Genomic DNA, 20,529 nt, shown 5'->3' with positions numbered 1-20,529 from the left:
AAGTTAATATGTAACCATTTCAAGATATTAAAATACACACTATATTTTTTTGCAAACTAATTTATTATGTGTTATATTACAAAAAATAATATTCTCATGCACTGCATGATAGAAAATGTTTACATAGCTGTACACAGTTGATGAACCATTCTTTTCTGGCTTTGTTGTCAATTCTAAAGAAAAAAAGAAAGAAAAAGCAAATATCGAATAATTAGACAACATGGAATAAGCACTGGAAATTTTATTTTTAAACATATTACTTAAATTTTTATATGTCTTCATCTTTTAGCGACTTGTATACTGAGGGCTAGTTTGTACAGTAGCCATGTCTTATTTCCAAATTGACTGTAAAAAAATTTATTATCTAGCAAATTAATCAAGCAGGCATACATTTTAATATTTTGTGCAAATATATCAATTTGAAAACAGCACAGTTGGCAGCAAGCACAATACACAGGAAGCAAATTGACTATCAACATGCCTATGTCTGTGACAGAGAAGTTATCACAACTTGCTATGATGACAGGGATCCCAGGATCAAGGTATGGACATTCCTTGTGAGTGTCACTTTATTTATTTCATCATATCACTCATCCTCATTGTCGCAATTAAAAGTGGCTCAAAAGCGATGTAAAATAACCAAATCACGCAACCCTATGAGAAACAGCACCCTCGATTTCCATAACAAAATCCATCCTGGAACAGAAACCATTTGTTATGTGAGGCACCAGTGTATAGTGTATGTGAGAAGTCTCATACCCATATATTACATTATGTAGTACTTATTACCCCTCTAGATATATATGACATATTTACTACTTTATAACATATGTATTTTATTTATTTACATCATAAAATACTTCATATTTACATTACATTATGGTATATTGTTTACACTGTGAGTTGTTGTTCTTGCACCCCCACACATCACTAGCCGTTCCTCAGCACTGTAACCATATCTGCTCACATCAGTCAAGGTGCAGCAACTGACAAATGAATTCGAGTGAGAGTTCCATGTGATGCCAACAACAAAAATAAAATAATTCCCAAGAAACTGAATACCGGCCAATTTTCTGCAAAGTCGCAACATGATACACACAAGTAGGGGTATGGGGACTTCTTAGATACTCTGCATACATAGATTTTTTGGTTGAATGTATTAATATTACTTGGAAAACTCATTATGAAATTGACTATTTTAGCTTAAGAATATATCAGAAACTTACTCCCTCTGTCCCACAATTATTGTCTGGTACACTTTTGTTTGTTGTCCCATAATAATTGTCTGATAGGCAAACTGTGACATTGGTGTATACAGAAGAAAATTAAACATGGGAATGAACCATACAACATTATTACTCAAGGATCAGTACAAATTTGCCGATCAAGTATCCAAAAGAACATAAATAAAAAGTCACCATTTTGGCATCCGGACTATAATTATGAGACAGAGGGATTCATTTACTGGATTATTATTATTATTAGAAGAATATTATTCTTACCCACATTGTGCATTTTCAGTACAACATTTTTATTACTTTGTTTAGAGCCACTTCAAATAGAGTTCCTGTGTATGCAATAAATTTAACTGAATTTAATCATTCATTTTCATTTTAGTTACGTCAATATCTCAGATTTAATCCACACTGCTATACTCACATTGCTACGTAATGGAGCAGGTCTTCTGTCGCTTCCTTTGTTTTGGCCTCTGCTTCGATGCAACAGCTGCAAGTATTGCTGCTCTGAAGACCTCCTGCACTCCTTCCTTTATTGCGTAGAAAATAAATAAAGTATAAAGACTCGGTGAACAAAAGAAAAGTACTTAACACATTTCTTGTACAGGAGCAGCTGTATATTATTTTCTCAATTTCAATGGATCATTAATTCCAAAGTGGATGACACGTCCCCTCTCATTTGGGGGTGGTGAAGTGGGGAGTGGGGGCAATAATGTGCCTTATGGCATTAAGTTTATTTAGAATTGCAAGTTACTTTTCTGAAAAACCCATAAGACCAGGCATGTATTTAGAAATGTATTTAGGGGGGGGGGACTGAACCAAGTGTCTCAAATAATAATAATAAAATATAACAATAATACAAAACGTTTAAATCATAATTATATTAAAAGGTAAAAGGTAAAGTCTTCCCCTGTGCATAGCACCACGCCATGAAGGTGTATAGGGGGTGTGAGGGTAACGCTAAATATTAAATTAATACTGTATGGCTATTATTACATTAATATGCAAAACAACAGTGTAAGAATAGAGATAAGCATGTATTCATTATCTAGTGTGTCGTTAAGATCACTAAAGTTTGTAGTAAAGCAAATGCTCTGGCAAGGAAATCAGTGCCAAACAGATAAAGAATTGAATATTTATTAAATAACTGGACAGAATGTTAGATCAAATTGACAAAAATTAAAGTTTCAGATTAATATCTTTGGTACTGTCATTCAAAAGTTTGAAGGAAATAAATAACTCTCGATTATACAGCAAATGCTAAACAAGAATATTTTCATTGTTTAATGTTAGTACTTGGTAAGTATTCCGGGGGGGGGAGGGGGGAAGCGGTCCTTAGGCTTGGCCCCAAAATACGTCCTTGAGAGTGTGGTAGGATAGTTTAGTGTTGAGGAGCATCTCCCAATAAGATAATTATGTTGTTGTTACGCAACAAAAGAGTCTTTGTACTACGTTAGCTTTTGTTTAGACACACACACACGTCAAATTAATGTTAAATAAAAGAATTATAAAAACTAAATATTTACTACCTTAAAATAAATTTAAACAAATAACCCTTGATTGTACAACAAATGTTAAACAACGCATATGTTCATTATTTTATTATTGTACTTGGTAAGTCTGGACCCCCTGGACCCCACCCCCCAAATACGTCCTTTCATAAGACATACTCTATGTGATCAGAAGTATCCGGACACCCACCTGAAAATAAAGTACAAGTTTGGGCAACCCTCCATCGGGAACACTGGCAGTCAATACAGTGTTGGCTCACCTTTAGCCTTGACGACAGCGTTCACTCTCACAGGCATACTTTCAATCAGGTGCCAGAAGGTTTCCTGAGGAATGGCAGCCCATTCCTCGCAGAGTGCCAAAATGAGAAGAGGTATTGATGTGGATCGGTGTGGTCTAGCACGAAGTCGGCATTCCAAAACATCCAAGAGATGTTCTATTGGATTCTAATCAGGACTCTGCGCAGGCCAGTCCATTAGTGGGACGTTGTTGTCGTCAAACCACTCCCCCACAAGCCCTGCAGTATGGACGGGTGGTCGGTCATGTTGAAAGACACAATGGTCATCCCCGAACTAGTCTTCGACAGTAGGCAGCATGAAAGCCGTTAAAGTGTCAACGTAAGCTTGTCCCGTGACATTGCCGTGTAAAGCAACAAGGGGGCCAAGCCCTCTCCAGGAGAAACATGACCACACTGTAACCCCGCCACCTCCGGATTTCACTGTCGACACTACACAGGCTGGTAGATGTCGTTCACGAGGCATTCGCCACACCCACACCCTACCATCGGATCACCACATTGTGTACTGTGATTCATCACTCCACACAATGGTTTTCCACTGTTCTATGGTCGAGTTTCGACGCTCCTTGCACCACACGAGGCGGCGTTCGGCATTTGTCTGTGTGATGTTTGACTTATGGGCAGCTGCTCGGCCATGGAAACCAAGTTGCCGCACCTTGCGCCAAACAGTAATGGTGCTTGGAGTAGATCCTGATGCAGTTCGGAATTCCTATGTGATTGTGGCGATGGATGATTGACGATAATGCTGTACGACCCTCTTCAACTCTCGATGGTCTCTGGAGGTCAACATGGGAGGTTAGCCTGCACGCTTCTGGGTTGTACACATCCCTTCACTATAACATCGGAAACAGTGGACAGAGGGATATTTAGGAGGGTGGAAATCTCACACACAGACTTCCTACACAAGTGGCACCCAATCAACTGACCACGTTGAAAGTCTGCGAGTTCCTCAGACCATCCCATACTTCTGTTTCACACTGTGTGCAGACTACTGAGTTCGCTGACTGTGTTCTATGCAATAGATGGCAGTACTGTGTCGCCCTCTATGATAAACACACGTTTCGCGGTGTGTCCGGATACTTTTGATCACATAGAGTACTTTCCAAAATTGGAAAAAGACTTGAACATGATTCGTAATCCTTGATATTGCTAAAAATTTGTGACTCCTTCCGCAGGTTCCTACTTTAACTATGTTTTGGCACAGACTGTGCCATCAAAATATTTGTGCCAGAAATTTTTTCTTCATATAAAAGTCAACATATATATATTTTTCTAAAATACACGTAACAAAAAAAAAAAGACACACACACCTTGGCACTATGATGAAATATGTGAGCATGAAGCAGGGGAAGGGAGAATCAGAATAAATGTCAAGTAATTAATTACTTTAGCTGATTTGAAGTCACTTTTACTGCCAGGTGCACCATATTAAATCTATTAGATGAAGCAAAGAAATAATGAAGGGAGGATGAGACAGATCGAATAAAGTGTTAAGTAAAGATTTATATAATGACTTTCACTAATATGATAGTTGATTACACATTGGCATAATTAAATACTTCATGGGAATTATGACATGATGTGGGGTGGATGGGCACCCCTGCCTCCTTGATTTTTAGCATAAGAATTTCTTGCAAATTTAAAACTTGATCACAGAAAATATAATGTGCAAATTATTTCTTATTAGTTAATGTTGTCTTAAATTAGACTATTATTTTATCAATTAAATTGCCATAACAAATTACTTAATTCCAAACGTTCTCCCTCAATTTCAGTACACAAAAATATATTGAGTGTACGTATAAACACACACACACACACTCACACTCTCACTCACTCTCTCTCTCTCTCTCTAGTTCTTACCTTTGTTTTTGCAGAACATTCGAAGTACTTGTATGCTTTGGTTTCCTTTGCCAAATTCTCTCCCTCATGTTTTTTAACAAGAACGTCTGAAGTGCTCCATTGTCGAAGATCTTTCTTTGACCCAATGAGGAGGAAAGGAGTATTTTTACAATAGTGTTTGATTTCTGGAATCCACTGGATAAAAGTGCGAATAAAATAATATTAATTATAAACAAGAAACCTGAATAGTGCATTTACAATATTCTTCTTAATATCTACAAGTATCAGTCATTAGAAAATTAATTTTTATAACTAACTGAGTCCTAAAAAATAACTCTCAATTACTTTGTTAGTTTCTTTAACAGTTACTTTATTGTCGATAACATAAAACTCTTAGAATTGCAGCAAGGCCCTTCTCTTTTTTGATTGATGTGCAGTCAGGGTTGTAACAATTCAATTGAAAGCCAATGATATCAGTGCAGCCCAGAAGTGTCCATGACTGTACATCAAAAATTAACATTAATTTTCACTAAACCTTTTATGTTGAAATATGAGACAGAAAAAATCAAAGTAAACCTTTTTACTTGAAAAAGTTATCCCATGCAAAACAATTATTTGTAACAAATATACATTTAAGAATGTTGTTTCAACAATTTTCTTTCTTATTGTTGATACAGAAAAGTAACTGTAAATTAACTGTTGTTTTAATTACCAGTTACCTGAGAAAGTAACTGAATTTCAGTTACTAGTTAAATGTAACACACCGACAAAAAGATGTGTATCATAACTAGATCACAGATTTTAGGTTTTTAACCTATTTTTCCCTTTGCAGGTAAATAAGAAATAAGTTATATCAGCATTTTACTAAAAAAACGAAACAACTGACGAAGTTTTATAGTACCTAAAATAACCTATTTTGCTTGTTATAACCTATTTTAGGTTTATGTGCCTAAATTAAACCTTTTTTTAGGTTTTTATATTTTTTTAGGTTTTACAGGATTTTTATATCTCACAGAGGTATTTACTAGGTTTGGTGGTGAAATTATTCAATGACTGGCTTGTGTGAAACATGTTTTCTGTTGATTCCCCTCCCTCCAAGTATGTGATGTTTATCAAAGCTTTAAACAAAACAAAAAATGTCTGACGTCACTGTTAACTGCAGACAGTGGCGGCGAAAGGGGGCAGTCCCCTCTACTTTTTACCCCTGTACTATAGACTTTTAATGCTAAGCCTTGCCTACTAAGATAAAGTAAAATGTCCTCGCCCCCCCCCCCTTTTCTCAGTTTTGGCATCCAATCGTCTCTACTTCCTGCACAGTCCCAAGTGCAAATTTCTGATCTGTACGGCCTTGCTCACTCTCGTGTCAGTTTGGTCTTTTTTGGCATTCGCACCTTGCGAAGTAATGTTTCAGCATTCAAATTTGCTTTGATTGATTGATTTGGTGTTTTAAGTCCACTTTATGCACAGTATCAGGACTGGACCTACAGTTTAAAGTGGGATACGAACCACTATGTGCTTCCACCGGGTATCAAACCTGGAACCCCTTGATTACAATTGCACTACTAACTATGTTTCTGTTGAAAGATAATTTTCAGCACATGAAATGATCCTCACGGACAAAATGTGGAGTTTGAGTGGGGAAAATGTAAAATGATTCATGATGGTCACTAGGACCATGTTAAAATTCAAGTATAATTCTTTGTTTTCAAGGCGAACTTTCCAAAAATTCAAGGATACAGCAGATGTTTCCTCTATTTCAACCTTACTTATTACCAACTCTCACCCTCGCTTCCACACACAAAAATATTGACAATATAAAGGGTTTGTATAATTCCAATTTACCAAAAAATTTAGTTAATCAACTTCCAAGATATATTATTTTGTAATAATCTTCCGTCTGTCAGATAGATTGTTCTGCAAAAGACACTAACAAAGTTAACACATTGAGAAAATTTTGTCTTATTTTCCATTTACCTTTCATTTTCTTCCTAAAAAAATAAAATAAAATAAGAGCTAATCTGAGAGAAACTTGCCTCAGGGCATTTATAAACATGCATAAATTTAATGGGATTTGGTTTAATAAAAGTTGCAATTTTTCACATCTACAGAGAAAAAATTGGAAAAGAGAAAATATCCGGATGTACCTTTTTTCATGTTTTGCCAAAATTCATGAATAATTCATGTGCAATTCCCGAAATTCCAAGTGAGTAGCCACCCTGATATTGTGCAGCAAATTATACATACATAATTCATTTTTCATACCAACAAGTAAGTTTTTCTAACAGCACAAGTGCAGTATTATAATAATTTATATATAATTTTGAAAATGATATAAAGAAATGAAAATTTTAGAATATTAATATTTGGTTGTTACGGTTCTTGTGAAATTTTGTTTTTAATTATTGTATCCAATCAGTATCGAATTAAGTCTTTTTGCAACCTATTTCAGGATTTTTCGAGCCTAATTTAATGTTTTTAGAACCTATTTTAGGATTTTTATAGCCTATTTTAGGAACCAAAAAGCACATTTTTTAGAACCTAAAAATCCGACGTCTAATCAACTACTGTTAATAGCATCATATGTTGATAAATAGAAGTTTGAAATGAATTAATCAAGCATTATTTGCTCCCTAAATAAAATTAATGGTTTTGTCAATATCTTCTAAATGTTTTTGTTAGAAGTAGTGCCTAACACTTGAGTCTTAAAACTGAACTACATGAACAAGGGTGACATTCTATGTAATTTGTCAATTTAAAATGATAAACCACAATGAATGAAAATATTATACCTTCTTTCCAACATTCCAGAAAGACGGATAGGAATCCAATGAAAACAGGATTAGAAAAACATCTGTGTAGGGATAAATCAGTGGTCGTAATCTGTCATATTCCTCCTGACCTAAAAACACAAAATTCAAGGATATATGAAGCTGCAAGCATAAAATAGAGATAATAATTAAAATGTTTTTCCCACATCATACTCCACTCCCTCACAACCCAAAGGTATTACTTTAAATGCTGTTTCAATGTATTGAAATTGATGCACAATATAAGGTATTACTCTTTCTTGCTGTATTTCCAAGATGTGGATCTTGTGACCATTTGACTTTCATGTTGCAAAATAGGAAAATGTGAAAAAGAAACAAGTTGGGTTATATATCTTCTAATTAAAGATTTGAGTACAATGGTATACATAAAATGATAAGGAAATAGGAAACGATCACCAGACAGTGCAAATGTGTTTAGTTTTTGTGACCTTATCTTTACCTATATCTCAAGATGCAGCCATGAAAACTTAAAACATTTCTAGTATGTCTGGTGAGTCTTCATAGTACCTTCTCATTTGGTATATTAGTTCTTTTTCCACCCCTTTCTTTCAACTTATCTCCCATACACACACACACACACACTCATATCTATCCCCCACCGGAAGAGGGGGAGGGGAGCAGCTCCCCCCAGGAAAATGAATGTCCACCTGAAAAGTATATATTTCAGACAATTTCATTTCAGTCACCGCGGTGGATCAGTCAGTAACGTGTCTGACTACCATGCTATAGGTCCCTGGTTCGATCCCCGGCCGGTTCAAATCCGTGAACTTCTCTAACATTGGTAGCGGCCCCGGCGCTCACCCAGCGTCGAATGACATGGGTACCTGGACGAAACTCTGGGGGGTAAAGGTGGTCAGGGGCGTGATGCTGATCACATCGCCCCCGCTCACGACCAGATCAAGAAAGCGTTACCCCCACACCCCCTATACGCCTTCATGGCGTGGTGCTAAGCGCAGGGGAGCACTTTACCTTTTTTTACCTTTTCACTGTAATTTATGTTAATTATTATAAGGGCGCTGAAGGAACATGGTAATTTCAGACTGAGGCAATGTTTTTGAGAGGGCATCATTATTATGGAGGAAAATATGCCTCCTTTTCCCCCCCTGGAAAGAAATTACTTTGCTTGCCCCTCCCTGGAAAAAATCCTGCAGACGTCCATGTATGTGTGTATGTATACAATTATCATAAAAAGAAAAAAACCTTACCTGCAGTATCATTGACGCTGACCGTTACAGGTGTACCTCCAACTGTTACTTCCATTTCATACGTGTCCATTATCTGCAAGATCAGAGAATAAATTTAGTATAACAAGGGCTCAGTAACGCACAGTTAATTAAAAAAAAAAATAGTTGGGTGATCATCATTAACAGAAATTCAGAGGCAACCCAAACATTTCGTAGTGATTTGTGATCAACTAGACATTTATTTTTAATAATTTTTTGCAACATAGCATTATTACATGTTCCCTTTGTCACAGCTAATGATACATAAAACCTACACTGGGAAAATCTTTAAGAAGTTCGAAAATGTTATATATATATATATTATATTATATATATATAATGTGTGTGTGTGTAATTCTTGATCTCATGTTGACAAACTCACATAAGAGGGCCTACAGGGTGATTCAAAAGTCCGTTAACACCCCCTATAAAAAGTAAAGGAGTTAGGCTGGGTACAATTGATAGAAACAGGTTAGGCTTAGGGGGAACCATGTTGGTTTGTTCCAAGCGGATGTCCACCATATTAGTGGCCGCCATATTGAATTCAACTCAATTTTTTTTAAAAATGGGAAGGGGTGATGTGCATAGGTGCCGATTTGTTAAGAGATTTGTGGGGGTTAAGCTAAGTAAAGCATAAATACTGATTTATTTCTGTTTGCAGGAAGAGTGGTAATTTTTTTTCCTTAAGGTGGAACCATACACTTGAATTAACCTTTGAAAAATAGTAATTGCAATAACTGTATTTGGGAACAAAACATATATATCAGGGTACATCGAACTTTATTAGCTGGACAAAAAAATCACTGCACTACTGTAATTATACAACATAATACTTTACATGTAACTTTTGACAGAATTTTTGATCATATTCTGTTTATAATACTTATTCTTACAATCCTTTATAGGAGTTTAATATCTTCACACATATTTACATAAAAGAGGAAGGCCCAAGATAAAATTTTCAACTGGGCGAGCGATTTTTGACATTTCCGAAGGGAAACATAGGAACCTAATTTGCAATGGACTGGCTCATTCAAAAGCATGAAGACTGCAGTATTCCCATGCTTCTTCCTCTATTATTGCACATATTCATTCATAATATGCCATGCGTTTTCCTTAATTCATTGTCAGTTTGAAAAAGGAAATACTGAAATAGTAAACGCACAAGCACAAGAAACACCCTCAAACTGAGTGATAGTCCCACATTATTGATTCTGCCCATTTCAGAGCAGAATCGTGCATAATTTCCCACCTATTGTGTGTGAAGTTTCTGTGTGCAAACGTTATGTAATATGTTGGAATATATGTCTTGGATCCCTTATAAGGGGGTCAAACGGGAACTGGATGGGACCGGGCCCCTCTGCCCCTCCCTCCCGGTTTCGACACCGGTGGTGATGTGATATACATATATGAGACTTTTTTCTCATGAAATTGTAGCCTGATCTAAGGTCGGAATTTTTCCGGCATTGTCCCCGCAAAAAGCTGATCCAGGGTCCAACCAGCATCAAATCAAATGGTACCCGTTGGAGGAAGGGGGTGGGGGTGTAAATGCGGTCGGAGCGTGGTGCTGATCACATCACCTCCAAGATGTCCGGCATCGAAAATATGTGGGGCCCTGCCCCCACATATCCTAAATGTGCCTCCATTACACGGTGCTACATGCACAGGGAACTTTAACTTTACCTGTAATATTGTATTCGTTTCTGTACCTCTGAGTAACTACATTTATTTTTTATATGCGCATATACGAACCCTCTACTATGTCAATGGCTGAGGGCCATCCTAAAGACTTACTTGTCTCCTCCTCCACCCCCCCACCCCCCGCACTAAAAGAACGTTTCGATTAAAATGTTAAAACAATACCCGCCATTTCACTCCAGCCCGTGGAAACTTCAGAATGAAAAGACATTTTTATTAGGCAGGTTTTCTAAATTTCCTTTTTTACCAAAGTCAAACCTGAGTCCCTTTTCCTTGCTTTTGACTTAATGTGACGTGGCTATGGAGTGTTCTTCATAGTCAAAATTGAACCTGAAGAAGGGAACAGCGGTTTCCCGAAACGTCGTTCAGAAACAAATACTCACTAATCGTAAGTACAATAAGTTTTAGTATTTTTAAATTTAAGAATAATTATTATTCTGTAATTGTGAGTAATTCGCACAACCATAAGTTATGTATTTCTTTATTAAAGTATTGTTTTAAATGGCAGAGTTAAGGCCGTTCAAAGCTTTTTCTTTGGAAAGGAAAACAATGCTCCTGATAAATAATATTCACAATATTGTGCTGATTTGTCCCTCCCCGATGGTGTGGTGGTGTTGACTTGTAATCAAAGGGTCCCTAGTTTGATACCCTGAGGAGGCACATAGTGATTTGGATCCCACTTTAAACTGTAGGTCCAGTCCCAATTAGCCTATCTGTGAATAAAACAAACTCAAGCAAACAAACAATTGCATTAATTTGATATTTAAGTGTATTCAAATAGCTATGTTTAAAGTGACTTACAATTAATTAACAAGGTAACGTAATTAAGCCTTGTTTTCATGTTTAGAAAAATACTTAAGCTGCCTGTCAAGGCAATCGTAGTTAGCAGCATTAGTGTTTTTTTGTTCATTAGTGACTACCTAATAAGATCATCCACTTCCTTTCCTGATCAACTTCGTCAGCACTTGCCACATATGATACTAACATTATTTCCAGCTATCTTTATATGACCATTAATAATAACCTGAATTAAAGATTAAGGCAACCCTCAATCTTGTGATAGTAAACATTAATAAATTACTCACAGTGGGGATGTAGTTGTCTATGAAGTCATCTACACTGAACCGGTAACAGAGACATGTCTTCCCAACGGTACCATCTCCAACAAGAACTAACTTGACACTTTGTGTCGTCTTCTTTTGTTCACTGGAATAAATTAATAATAGAACAGATAAGTAATACTTTCAGTTCATCTTACAATAAATATGAAGGTGCAGGAGCGCCAACTTTTGAAAAACACTTGGTGCAGCTCAAACACTTGTTATACTTATATAAGTTCACAAAAAAACTCCCATAAATACTCCCTTCCATGTATCCTGATATTAATGCACATCAACAATGCATTTTAACTTTTTATTATTATCTTTTAAATCTGTTATTCACTGATTAAAAAGTAATTCACCACGAATCGCAATAACAAATGTGTAACAATAATAATAAAATAAATTGGTAAAAGCTTGGGCCCTACAGCCCCATGGCGCCACTGTGAAGGTGATAAATCGTTATAGCCAAACAAATAGCTTTGATAAACACGTGTCATTCCCAAAGTACAATCCATGCACTCTGCTAATTCAAATGAAAATGATGCAAGCAAGTAGAATTCCAAAGAATTTTGCACCACCTCTGATATGCCATTGCAAATGCTTACTAACTTGGAAGATACTAAAACTAACTAACTCTCTAGCCTTCTTAAACCCGAAGGTTCATGGCTGCAACACACTCAGGCCTAACATCTGTCCCTATCCTGAGCAAGATCTATATAGTATTTTCCATCTCTACCGAATTTCTTTAGGCCCATCTCAACGTTATCTCTCCATCTTCGTCTTGACATTCCTACAGGTGTCTTACCACCAGGTTTTCCAACAAGAAACTCTTCTTTCCTCTCCCATTCGTGCCTCATGGCCTGCCCACCTAAGTCGTCTTGATTTAATCATTCTAATAATATCTGGACATGAATACAAATCATGTAGTTCTATGTAACCTTCTCCATCATCTGTCTCCTCATCCCTTTTAGGCCCAAATATTTTCCTAAGGATCTTATTTTCAAATACTCTTAATTTATGTTCCTCTTTCAATGTAAGGGACCAAGTTTCGCATCCATATAATACTACAGGCAAAAATTCTCCTGCTCATATGCGTTAATAAGTGTGTTTTAAAAAATATTTAATAAGTTCTCCCTCGTGTATATTTTTTTCTGTTTATCTCTGCCTTATTTAGAGTTTTCTCCCTCGTCTTGCACATTCCTCTGTGTCGCTGTTTCCTTATTCCCCTGTATATCTCTCTCTTTCTCCCATTTTTGTCGTCCCTTTCTTTGTCCCTACCTCTTTTCTACTTTTCGTCTCTTGTCTCTATGCCTTTTTCCTTCTCAAATTATGTGGTTTAATTTTCTTTTCTTTCAAAGTCGCCAGGAAGCTTGATAAAAATGTTGGAAATTTCATCCTCTGACTTTCATACTTGTAAAAACATATAGTAGTGACTGGCTACAGGCGTAACTTGACGGTTGTAAGGTGGGCACTTGTCACCCCAAAAGTTTCAGGTTTGCTGCATTTACAAATTAATGGTAATATTGTTAACCTCCTGGAGCAAAGTAATGAGTAATTTTATTATTTCGCAAATGTAACAGTTATTTAGCAATATAGTCCTGAATGCTATTTGTATGGGAGAGAAAACTATTCAATCCCCCCTCCCAAATTAAGCCCAAAGTTCGATTCTGCCCCTCGCCCCTAAAATTAGGCACAAGTTTCGCCCATGGTAGTGGTTTGTGAAATTCGTACTCAAGAATTTCATTAAATGTATAGTATATAACTAACTAACTATCTAGCCTTCTAAACCCGAAGGTTCATGGCTGCAGCAACACAGGCCTTCCATCTGTCCCTATCTTGAGCAAGATACTCTTTTCCATCCCTACCAATTTCCTTTAGGTCCATCTCAACGTTGTCCCTCCATCTTCGTCTTGCTCTTCCTACAGGTCTCTTACCATCAGGTTTCCTAATAAGAATCCTGTAAACTATTCTTTCCTCTCCCATTAAAAGTATAGTATATATGAACAGGAAATAGGTCGACTTCACCACGTTTTCTAATAATATGTTGTTAATTATGAATGACTTGCCTACATTTTCTACCTGAAGCTCTAGATTTTGAGACATTGTGATCTATTTTTTGCTCAAGTCATCGGTTAAACGTAGATAAAGAAATCTTGAATAGTAATGGCCGAAAAAAGAGACTATACATAAGACAACCATGCAAGACAATATTTCTATGACTTACCTCATGGTTAACGCTCTGCTTAAACTATTAAAATAAGTAAAGAACTATTTAAAAAAACACTATAACAAAGCAGCCATTTTCTTCTGTCAAACTAAGTTTGGTTGTCCACACGAGCTCAGTAATGGCTGCTATCGAAGCAAGGTCGCTTATCACAAAGTTCAAATATTTATCAAATGAACAGCGCTATTATTTTTCGGTGATAAGCTATCTGAAGGCCGATAAACTCTGATAATGTTAAGCTTTTTCTGCCTTAAAAGGATTAACATGGTGGGTGATGGCTGACGTTTTGTTGACGGGATATGAGTGAACAATTGATTTCGTTACGTCAGCAGGGGCGTGCTGAAGATACAAGCATACGCAGGCTAGAACGTATTTAGGCGGGTGTCCAGACCCCCGAAAGACTTACCAAATATTAAAATTAATAAAAATATACTTGTTTAGTATTTGTTCTATAATCGGGAGTTATTTCCGCCGAATTTACTGAAAGGCAAGGATTATATTGGGATCATACGGTTTTGAATGACAGTGCCAAAGAATATTTATGTACACTACCACATTTAATACGTAATATTCATACGAATTTACTTTTCGTCAGCTGAATCTCGCATCGTTTTTTGTTCAATAAACCGTAGACGTTGTGTAAGAACACGTATGAAAACTTGCAATCTGGTAGATGACGATTCAAAACGTCCTTTGGCTTCCATGACAGGTGAAAGTATGGCGACAGGGGGGAGGAATTGGTAGAGGAGGAAGTCGATAAATGGTTACAGGCAGTGGCGTAGCATGGGCATTTCGGGTTGGAACGCCAAGTCCGAAGGAAGAGTCGGCCCTTTCTTGCTTAATAATTTACTTATGGTATTAGTCGCCACAGGTATTGTTTATTTGCCTGAAGTCAGCTGGGTTTTCAATAAAACATCATCCATGCATGTTTTAGCTAGAAAATCAGATGCCTCACTATGCCACAAATGTTTTGAACTCTGGTGATTTATACCTTTTTGTTATACCTTTTTGCATGACGCAAGTCATTAAGAAACCTACCTGAATCACAAGCGCCTCTGCAGAACAGTAGACGTCATTGTTGTGGATGATCCAACTACTGATTGATTTGGTTTATTTTACTTCGCTTTTCTACCACTTTTGGTTAATCGCGAATATGAATATGAGTGATGATATTGAAGAAGGGGCACTAACAAAGAACACCCGTGCTCACCCCGGGATTCGAATCAGAGGCCTCTGTCATCTTGGCGCGCTGTGCAAAGCACTCTGACACGGAGATGGGTGGATGATTCAACTATCGTACACTCTACTAACGTAACAGTGCCGATTAGTAATTCAGACCACTGTTTATTACATTTGAGAATGCTGATAAAAATTTTAAAATAATTTGTTCCGAGATCATTCGATGTTAAGAGTTTTCAAATGAATGCTAAACATTTCCATTGACAGATACTAACGAAATAATAATAATAATAAAAAAAAATAATAGTTTTGCGGGTTAAGTGGTAGAGCAGCCACAGGCTGAACTTCTACTACGAGGACTTCACCAACTTATTTGACAAAAACTGTGTTGATCTTTTAGTTTTTAATGCACATCGTTGTTCGTGCGATAAATTATACAATGCAGTGGCCATTATGAAATGGTATATTTGAGTTTGGTATAGTTACGTCAGTCAATATTGCGTATTGTAGCATCACATAGCACGAGTGGCATGAGCGCGAAGAACCGGGTAGAGTCCAGCGCAGATAATTCTGCCGTGCGATGCGCGAAACAACTAAAGAAGCAGTGTTGCTAATGGAGCAGATAGAAAAATCGCTGCAGTGCGCCGATGCACAGCTGTTACGTACAACAATAAAATTAGAGAATTCAGGTCTATCTAACGTTGAGTTTTAAACGTATGAAGAAGTCTTCTTTGCAGCATTTTTGGTAATTTTACTTATGTGTTAGTTCATATTTTGCGAATTCTTAGTCCATATGTATGTAGCTACATACAAAGCCACTTGTTAGTACATATTAATCCTAGTCCTGGTATAATGCATGACGTTTAAAACTCAACGTTAGATAGACCTGAATTCTCTAATTTTATTGTTGTACGTAACAGCTGTGCATCGGCGCACTGCAGCGATTTTCTATCTGCTCCATTAGCAACACTGCTTCTTTAGTTGCGATTTCAAACAAAATAAAAATTATCTGCGCTGGACTCTAATTCTTCTTTTATTCTAAGGGAGAATTCACACTGGATCGTCACATGTCGCGTGGGAACGAGCTAATCAGCATTATACCAGGACTAGGATTAATATGTACTAACAAGTGGCTTTGTATGTAGCTACATACATATGGACTAAGAAAACACTCCTCCTGAAGCAGTATTATTATTTTCTCTCTGAGATCGGCGACAGTCGGTTGCCTTTGTTGTACATTTACAAAGGATGCCGGCTTCCACAACAATAACAAGTACATATACTGCCACTAGACGATAAGCTGCGCGGCTTTTTCTTTTGTTATGAACCAGCGCCTCCCTGGGAGGTGGCGGCAGATGCCGCTCTATTTCGACCCCCCCCCCCCCCCGGTCATTACGCAGAAACGGAAAATTGAAAATCAATATATTCCTAACTAAAACATCAAAATATATATAATAAATAATGAGACTTCTTATGCTATTTCAATACTATTCAGCGCAAAAGAATATCTCGCTCGATCACAGTTTTCAATAGGCTTATTTTTTTCTTCTCTTCAAATTTTGCCGCTCTGGGCGATGGATACACACACGCAATACACGCACACAACGTCAAACCGGTCAAATACTCAGTATAAAATAAAAATATGGTGCTTCCAATCCAACAAAACTCACCGCCACTTTACCTGCCTTTTCCCCTTCCGTGACAGAAATAGTGCTTCATTATTACAGTTGGCAACACTAGTTACTAGCTAGCCAATGAACATGCACTGCATAAAAGAAGCAAGCACTACGCCGTGCTATATTGCCACATTAGCGTCCCTACCGAACGGTGGGAACCGCGAGCTGGAGCGCTATTCAATTGTTTTCAATGATGTTTGCGCGAGTGTGTCCAGGAATGGAATGACAATGTGGCAACAATAGCGAAGGTTTTCGAGCAGGGTAGAACACATGATGCTAAGAGAGAGGGAGACGAAACGAAAATTCGTTTCTACGCAACGGCAAATTTACGTGTGTGGCACTCTAGTAATTCTACCGCTGTCGTCTGCTTCAGAAGGCAGGAAGGGTCACATGAACCAATCACCGTAGCCCTCTGTTCCGTACGCTGGCGTACGAGAGAGCATTTGCGCGCGTGCTGTCAGAGATCCAAGCTTTCCCTCCAAAAAGGCAGCAAGGAATATAGAGTCCTTTAAGCCGAACTTGCCCGGCGTCCGGCCAGGAAAGGCATTGGAAAAAATGCTACAACGAGTGTTGTTAGTGGAACGTTGCAAGCGGATCGCGAAAAATAGCTATTATAATGCCATGCAGGTCAAACATATATGAAATTAGTCAAGTTTTACTTTATATTTACCTGAAGCGTGCGGTAAGGAAAGGCGGGGCAAGCGCCGCTTGCGTTATTTTTTAAAACACTTTTGATATCTTAAGTTCGTGTTTTTCAATGCCTTTATACACATTAGAATTGAATTTATTTACTATAAGATATTTACATTGCAGAATTTTCATTTCTTCTATTTTCTGTTCTTTTGGCTTGAAACATAAACCAGCTACACCCTTGACGACGCTGGACGATGCGGCACGACTAACCGCGTTAGAAGAAGAGGATTGCTCGCCTTTCTCCCAGCTTTTCGAGTGACTTATGCAGTTCTTGCATGGACACTGTCTATCGCCGTTTACGAAGAAAAAAGGCCGAGGGCAAGCAACACCAAGACCGCATCTGTCTTTGGCAAGGGTGTTGGAAATAATTCGTCCACACTGGCCACAAGTGTTGCTAACTTCCAGAATTTTCTGAGCATCCGTAGCACTACCTAACGCGGTACGATTTCATGTTTGAAACTCTATAGTAATCAACAAATTACATTATGAAGTTAGCCAGTGATCACCAGTCGTATGCTATTTATAAGAAATTAAAACACAGCTGGTACTTGGAACATATTCGTCATGTGGTCAGTTACTCGGAAATATGGAGGGTATGTAACACTGCAGGTAGGCTGAAAAGGAAGGTTAATTTAGGAGCGTTGGTGCTGCGGATGCCTGTTTTTTTTTACTGTGATATTGTGCTGTTTTTTGTCTGTTCTTTGTGTCGTGTTTTTGTACCTGGTGTAAAAGTATGATTCTACATTGAAAATTTCCGCCAGAAGAGCCATCGATTTGCAGTGCTGCAGGTAAGGCCTTGATTAGGGACCTTCTTTCAAAACCATTCAGTTCGAGAACATATGGTGTAAAGTTGGAGCTTGTGATTGTGAATCATGAGCGACAGTGTCGTGAACTGTGCGTAACTAAGAAAGATGGGAAAGTTTTCATTAGGCAGTTTAAATAAAACATCTCAGTACAACAATATTATGTGGTTATGTGGCAGCAATGATCTTAATAAATTATTTTGTTGTCCATGTGTTTTGTTCAATACAAATTTAGGTTTGTTCAATACAAATTTAGGAACATGGAACTATACAAGCTACAGTGACTTAAGCAATTTTTATAATGCAGTGCAAATACACGAAAGTTCTCAGAATCACATCTGCGCTTGCATCCAACTGAAGACAAGTCATGATTCATAATTCTAGCCAAGTAAGAAACCGAAACCCGTCCGTTTAATTAAGATCGAAACTTTATACTAATAGGATGTTTATTATTTTCAGGGTTAAAAAAGAACGTAATTTAATTTACAGTTGCTCTCAAATATCAAGTAAATCATTATTTTCTTCATGGTTGAAATTTACAAGTTTATATCGAGAGGCTGTTTTTCATTTTTATAAACCGTGCAGCAAAGATTTGATTTTACTGTATGTATGCACTTCACACACTCAAGCCCGATACTTCACCATTATGCACATTATTGTAAGTAGGGATGTGTGTAGGACTATATTATATTTGAAATTGTTATAATTAACTGAAACGAAAAATTAGCCCATCGCTAGCCTATCACGAAAGGTCAAGGCACGCCCCTGATATTTACAGCATTTACGCAATTTCAAATCGGGGAACGCTGGGCGTACGGGCGTACGGGCGTACTATAACACTACGCCAATGGTTACAGGAGACACTACATCTTCGTGTCGAGATTGGTCTCTAACAAACAGGAAGTTAGAGTTGAAATTTCAGTTGGTTTAGGACCACGCTATAACCCTAGTAGATACTTGTCCTGTTAAATTTGAATCCTACAATGACAGTGAGCCTAAAGTATCTAAAGTAAACATATATTTCTTAAATATGTCTGTATTATACAGTGACGCAACCACAGGGGGACAGGGAGTCATTGCCCCCCAACCTTCGGCGGAAGTCAATTCTAGGGTAGCAAGGAAGGACAAAAATTGACGGCCAAGGGCACCTGTAGGGGGAGCACAGAGGAGCAATTACCCCCTTCGATTCAAATTTTATGCAAATAAAAATACATTTTGTAAAATTTTCTTGCTTGCTTCACTCGCATTATCTGCTTTTCTCGTTTTCGTCAAGTTCAGAGCTGCAGCTAGGGACGGCGGGAGTCTGCCATGGGTGCCGAATGATCTAAAAAAAAGTTGTAAAAGAGAGAATGCCATGGCGTCCAGTGGAATTATTTGCGTCCTATTAAAACAATATTGTTTTCAATTGCAAAAATTGGATCTAAAACTTTTCTTCCTCGCTTCGCTCGCATTCTACTTATTTTCTCTAATGTGATGTATTTAAATAATATGTGTTTTATATTTGTGTTGAATAAGCTTTGAATACGTACACAATTTAGTGTTAGCTTGTTGCGTATGTATTTTCTATTTTATGTCGCTCCATGTTGCATATGTGTAAAATGTTGTACATGAAAGTTACACATGTATCTTTGGAATGCATTTATAATTCATTTTCTGCCATTCAAAAATACAGTTTGTGTGCTTGATTTACATTATTAGCTAATGTGAAATTGACGGTGTTGACAAAATATTTCAAATAGTATGTTCCAAACAAGTACTTTGGCATAGACGACTTCTACCCCCTATTTGTGTAATTTGAGGATAATAACGTCACTGATAGTAGTAGTAGTAGTAATAATAATAATAATGTTAGACTATTATTATTGGTACGTTTATCCTGGTACTTGCCCCCCCCCCAGACAAAAATTCGTGGTTGCACCTCTGGTATTATATTTTTCTGCAAATCTTGTCTGACAAAAATAATTTGAGTAATTAATTCGGCATAAACGGGGGGGATGTTCTACCTTTTTGGGGGGAGTGCGTCATGGGCCTTATACAATTTGGAGATCTTGGGAGTATAACACCGCAGTGAATGAATGGATGTCTAAACACTGCAGGTGCAGGTAAAAATGACAACAGCGCTTCTCAGAAAAACAGGTGCTGGCTCGAAACCAGATACGGCTTCCTCTCGAGCTGTGTCAAAGATACCGACTTTCGTTTGAATCAGGACTTCAATCAA

The 20,529-nt window shown here is 37.4% G+C and overlaps 1 protein-coding gene across 1 annotated transcript; it reads right to left on the bottom strand.

Annotated features, from left to right (window-relative positions):
* Nucleotides 1-44: 44 nt before the first annotated feature.
* Nucleotides 45-14,102, bottom strand: LOC145999891 (cdc42 homolog). The gene is made up of 7 exons (XM_083137164.1): nt 13,961-14,102; nt 11,719-11,839; nt 8,918-8,990; nt 7,674-7,783; nt 4,906-5,079; nt 1,660-1,765; nt 45-173 (listed from the first exon to the last, which is right to left on the bottom strand). The coding sequence occupies exons 1-6, from the start codon at nt 13,963-13,965 to the stop codon at nt 1,664-1,666; spliced, it is 585 nt and encodes a 194-aa protein (XP_082993290.1). The 5' UTR covers nt 13,966-14,102; the 3' UTR covers nt 45-173; nt 1,660-1,663.
* Nucleotides 14,103-20,529: the final 6,427 nt, after the last annotated feature.

This window comes from Lepisma saccharinum, chromosome 16 (assembly GCF_977018435.1).
Source record: "Lepisma saccharinum chromosome 16, izLepSacc3.1, whole genome shotgun sequence".
Taxonomy (NCBI): domain Eukaryota; kingdom Metazoa; phylum Arthropoda; class Insecta; order Zygentoma; family Lepismatidae; genus Lepisma; species Lepisma saccharinum.
This window is presented reverse-complemented; position numbering and strand designations above follow the sequence as displayed.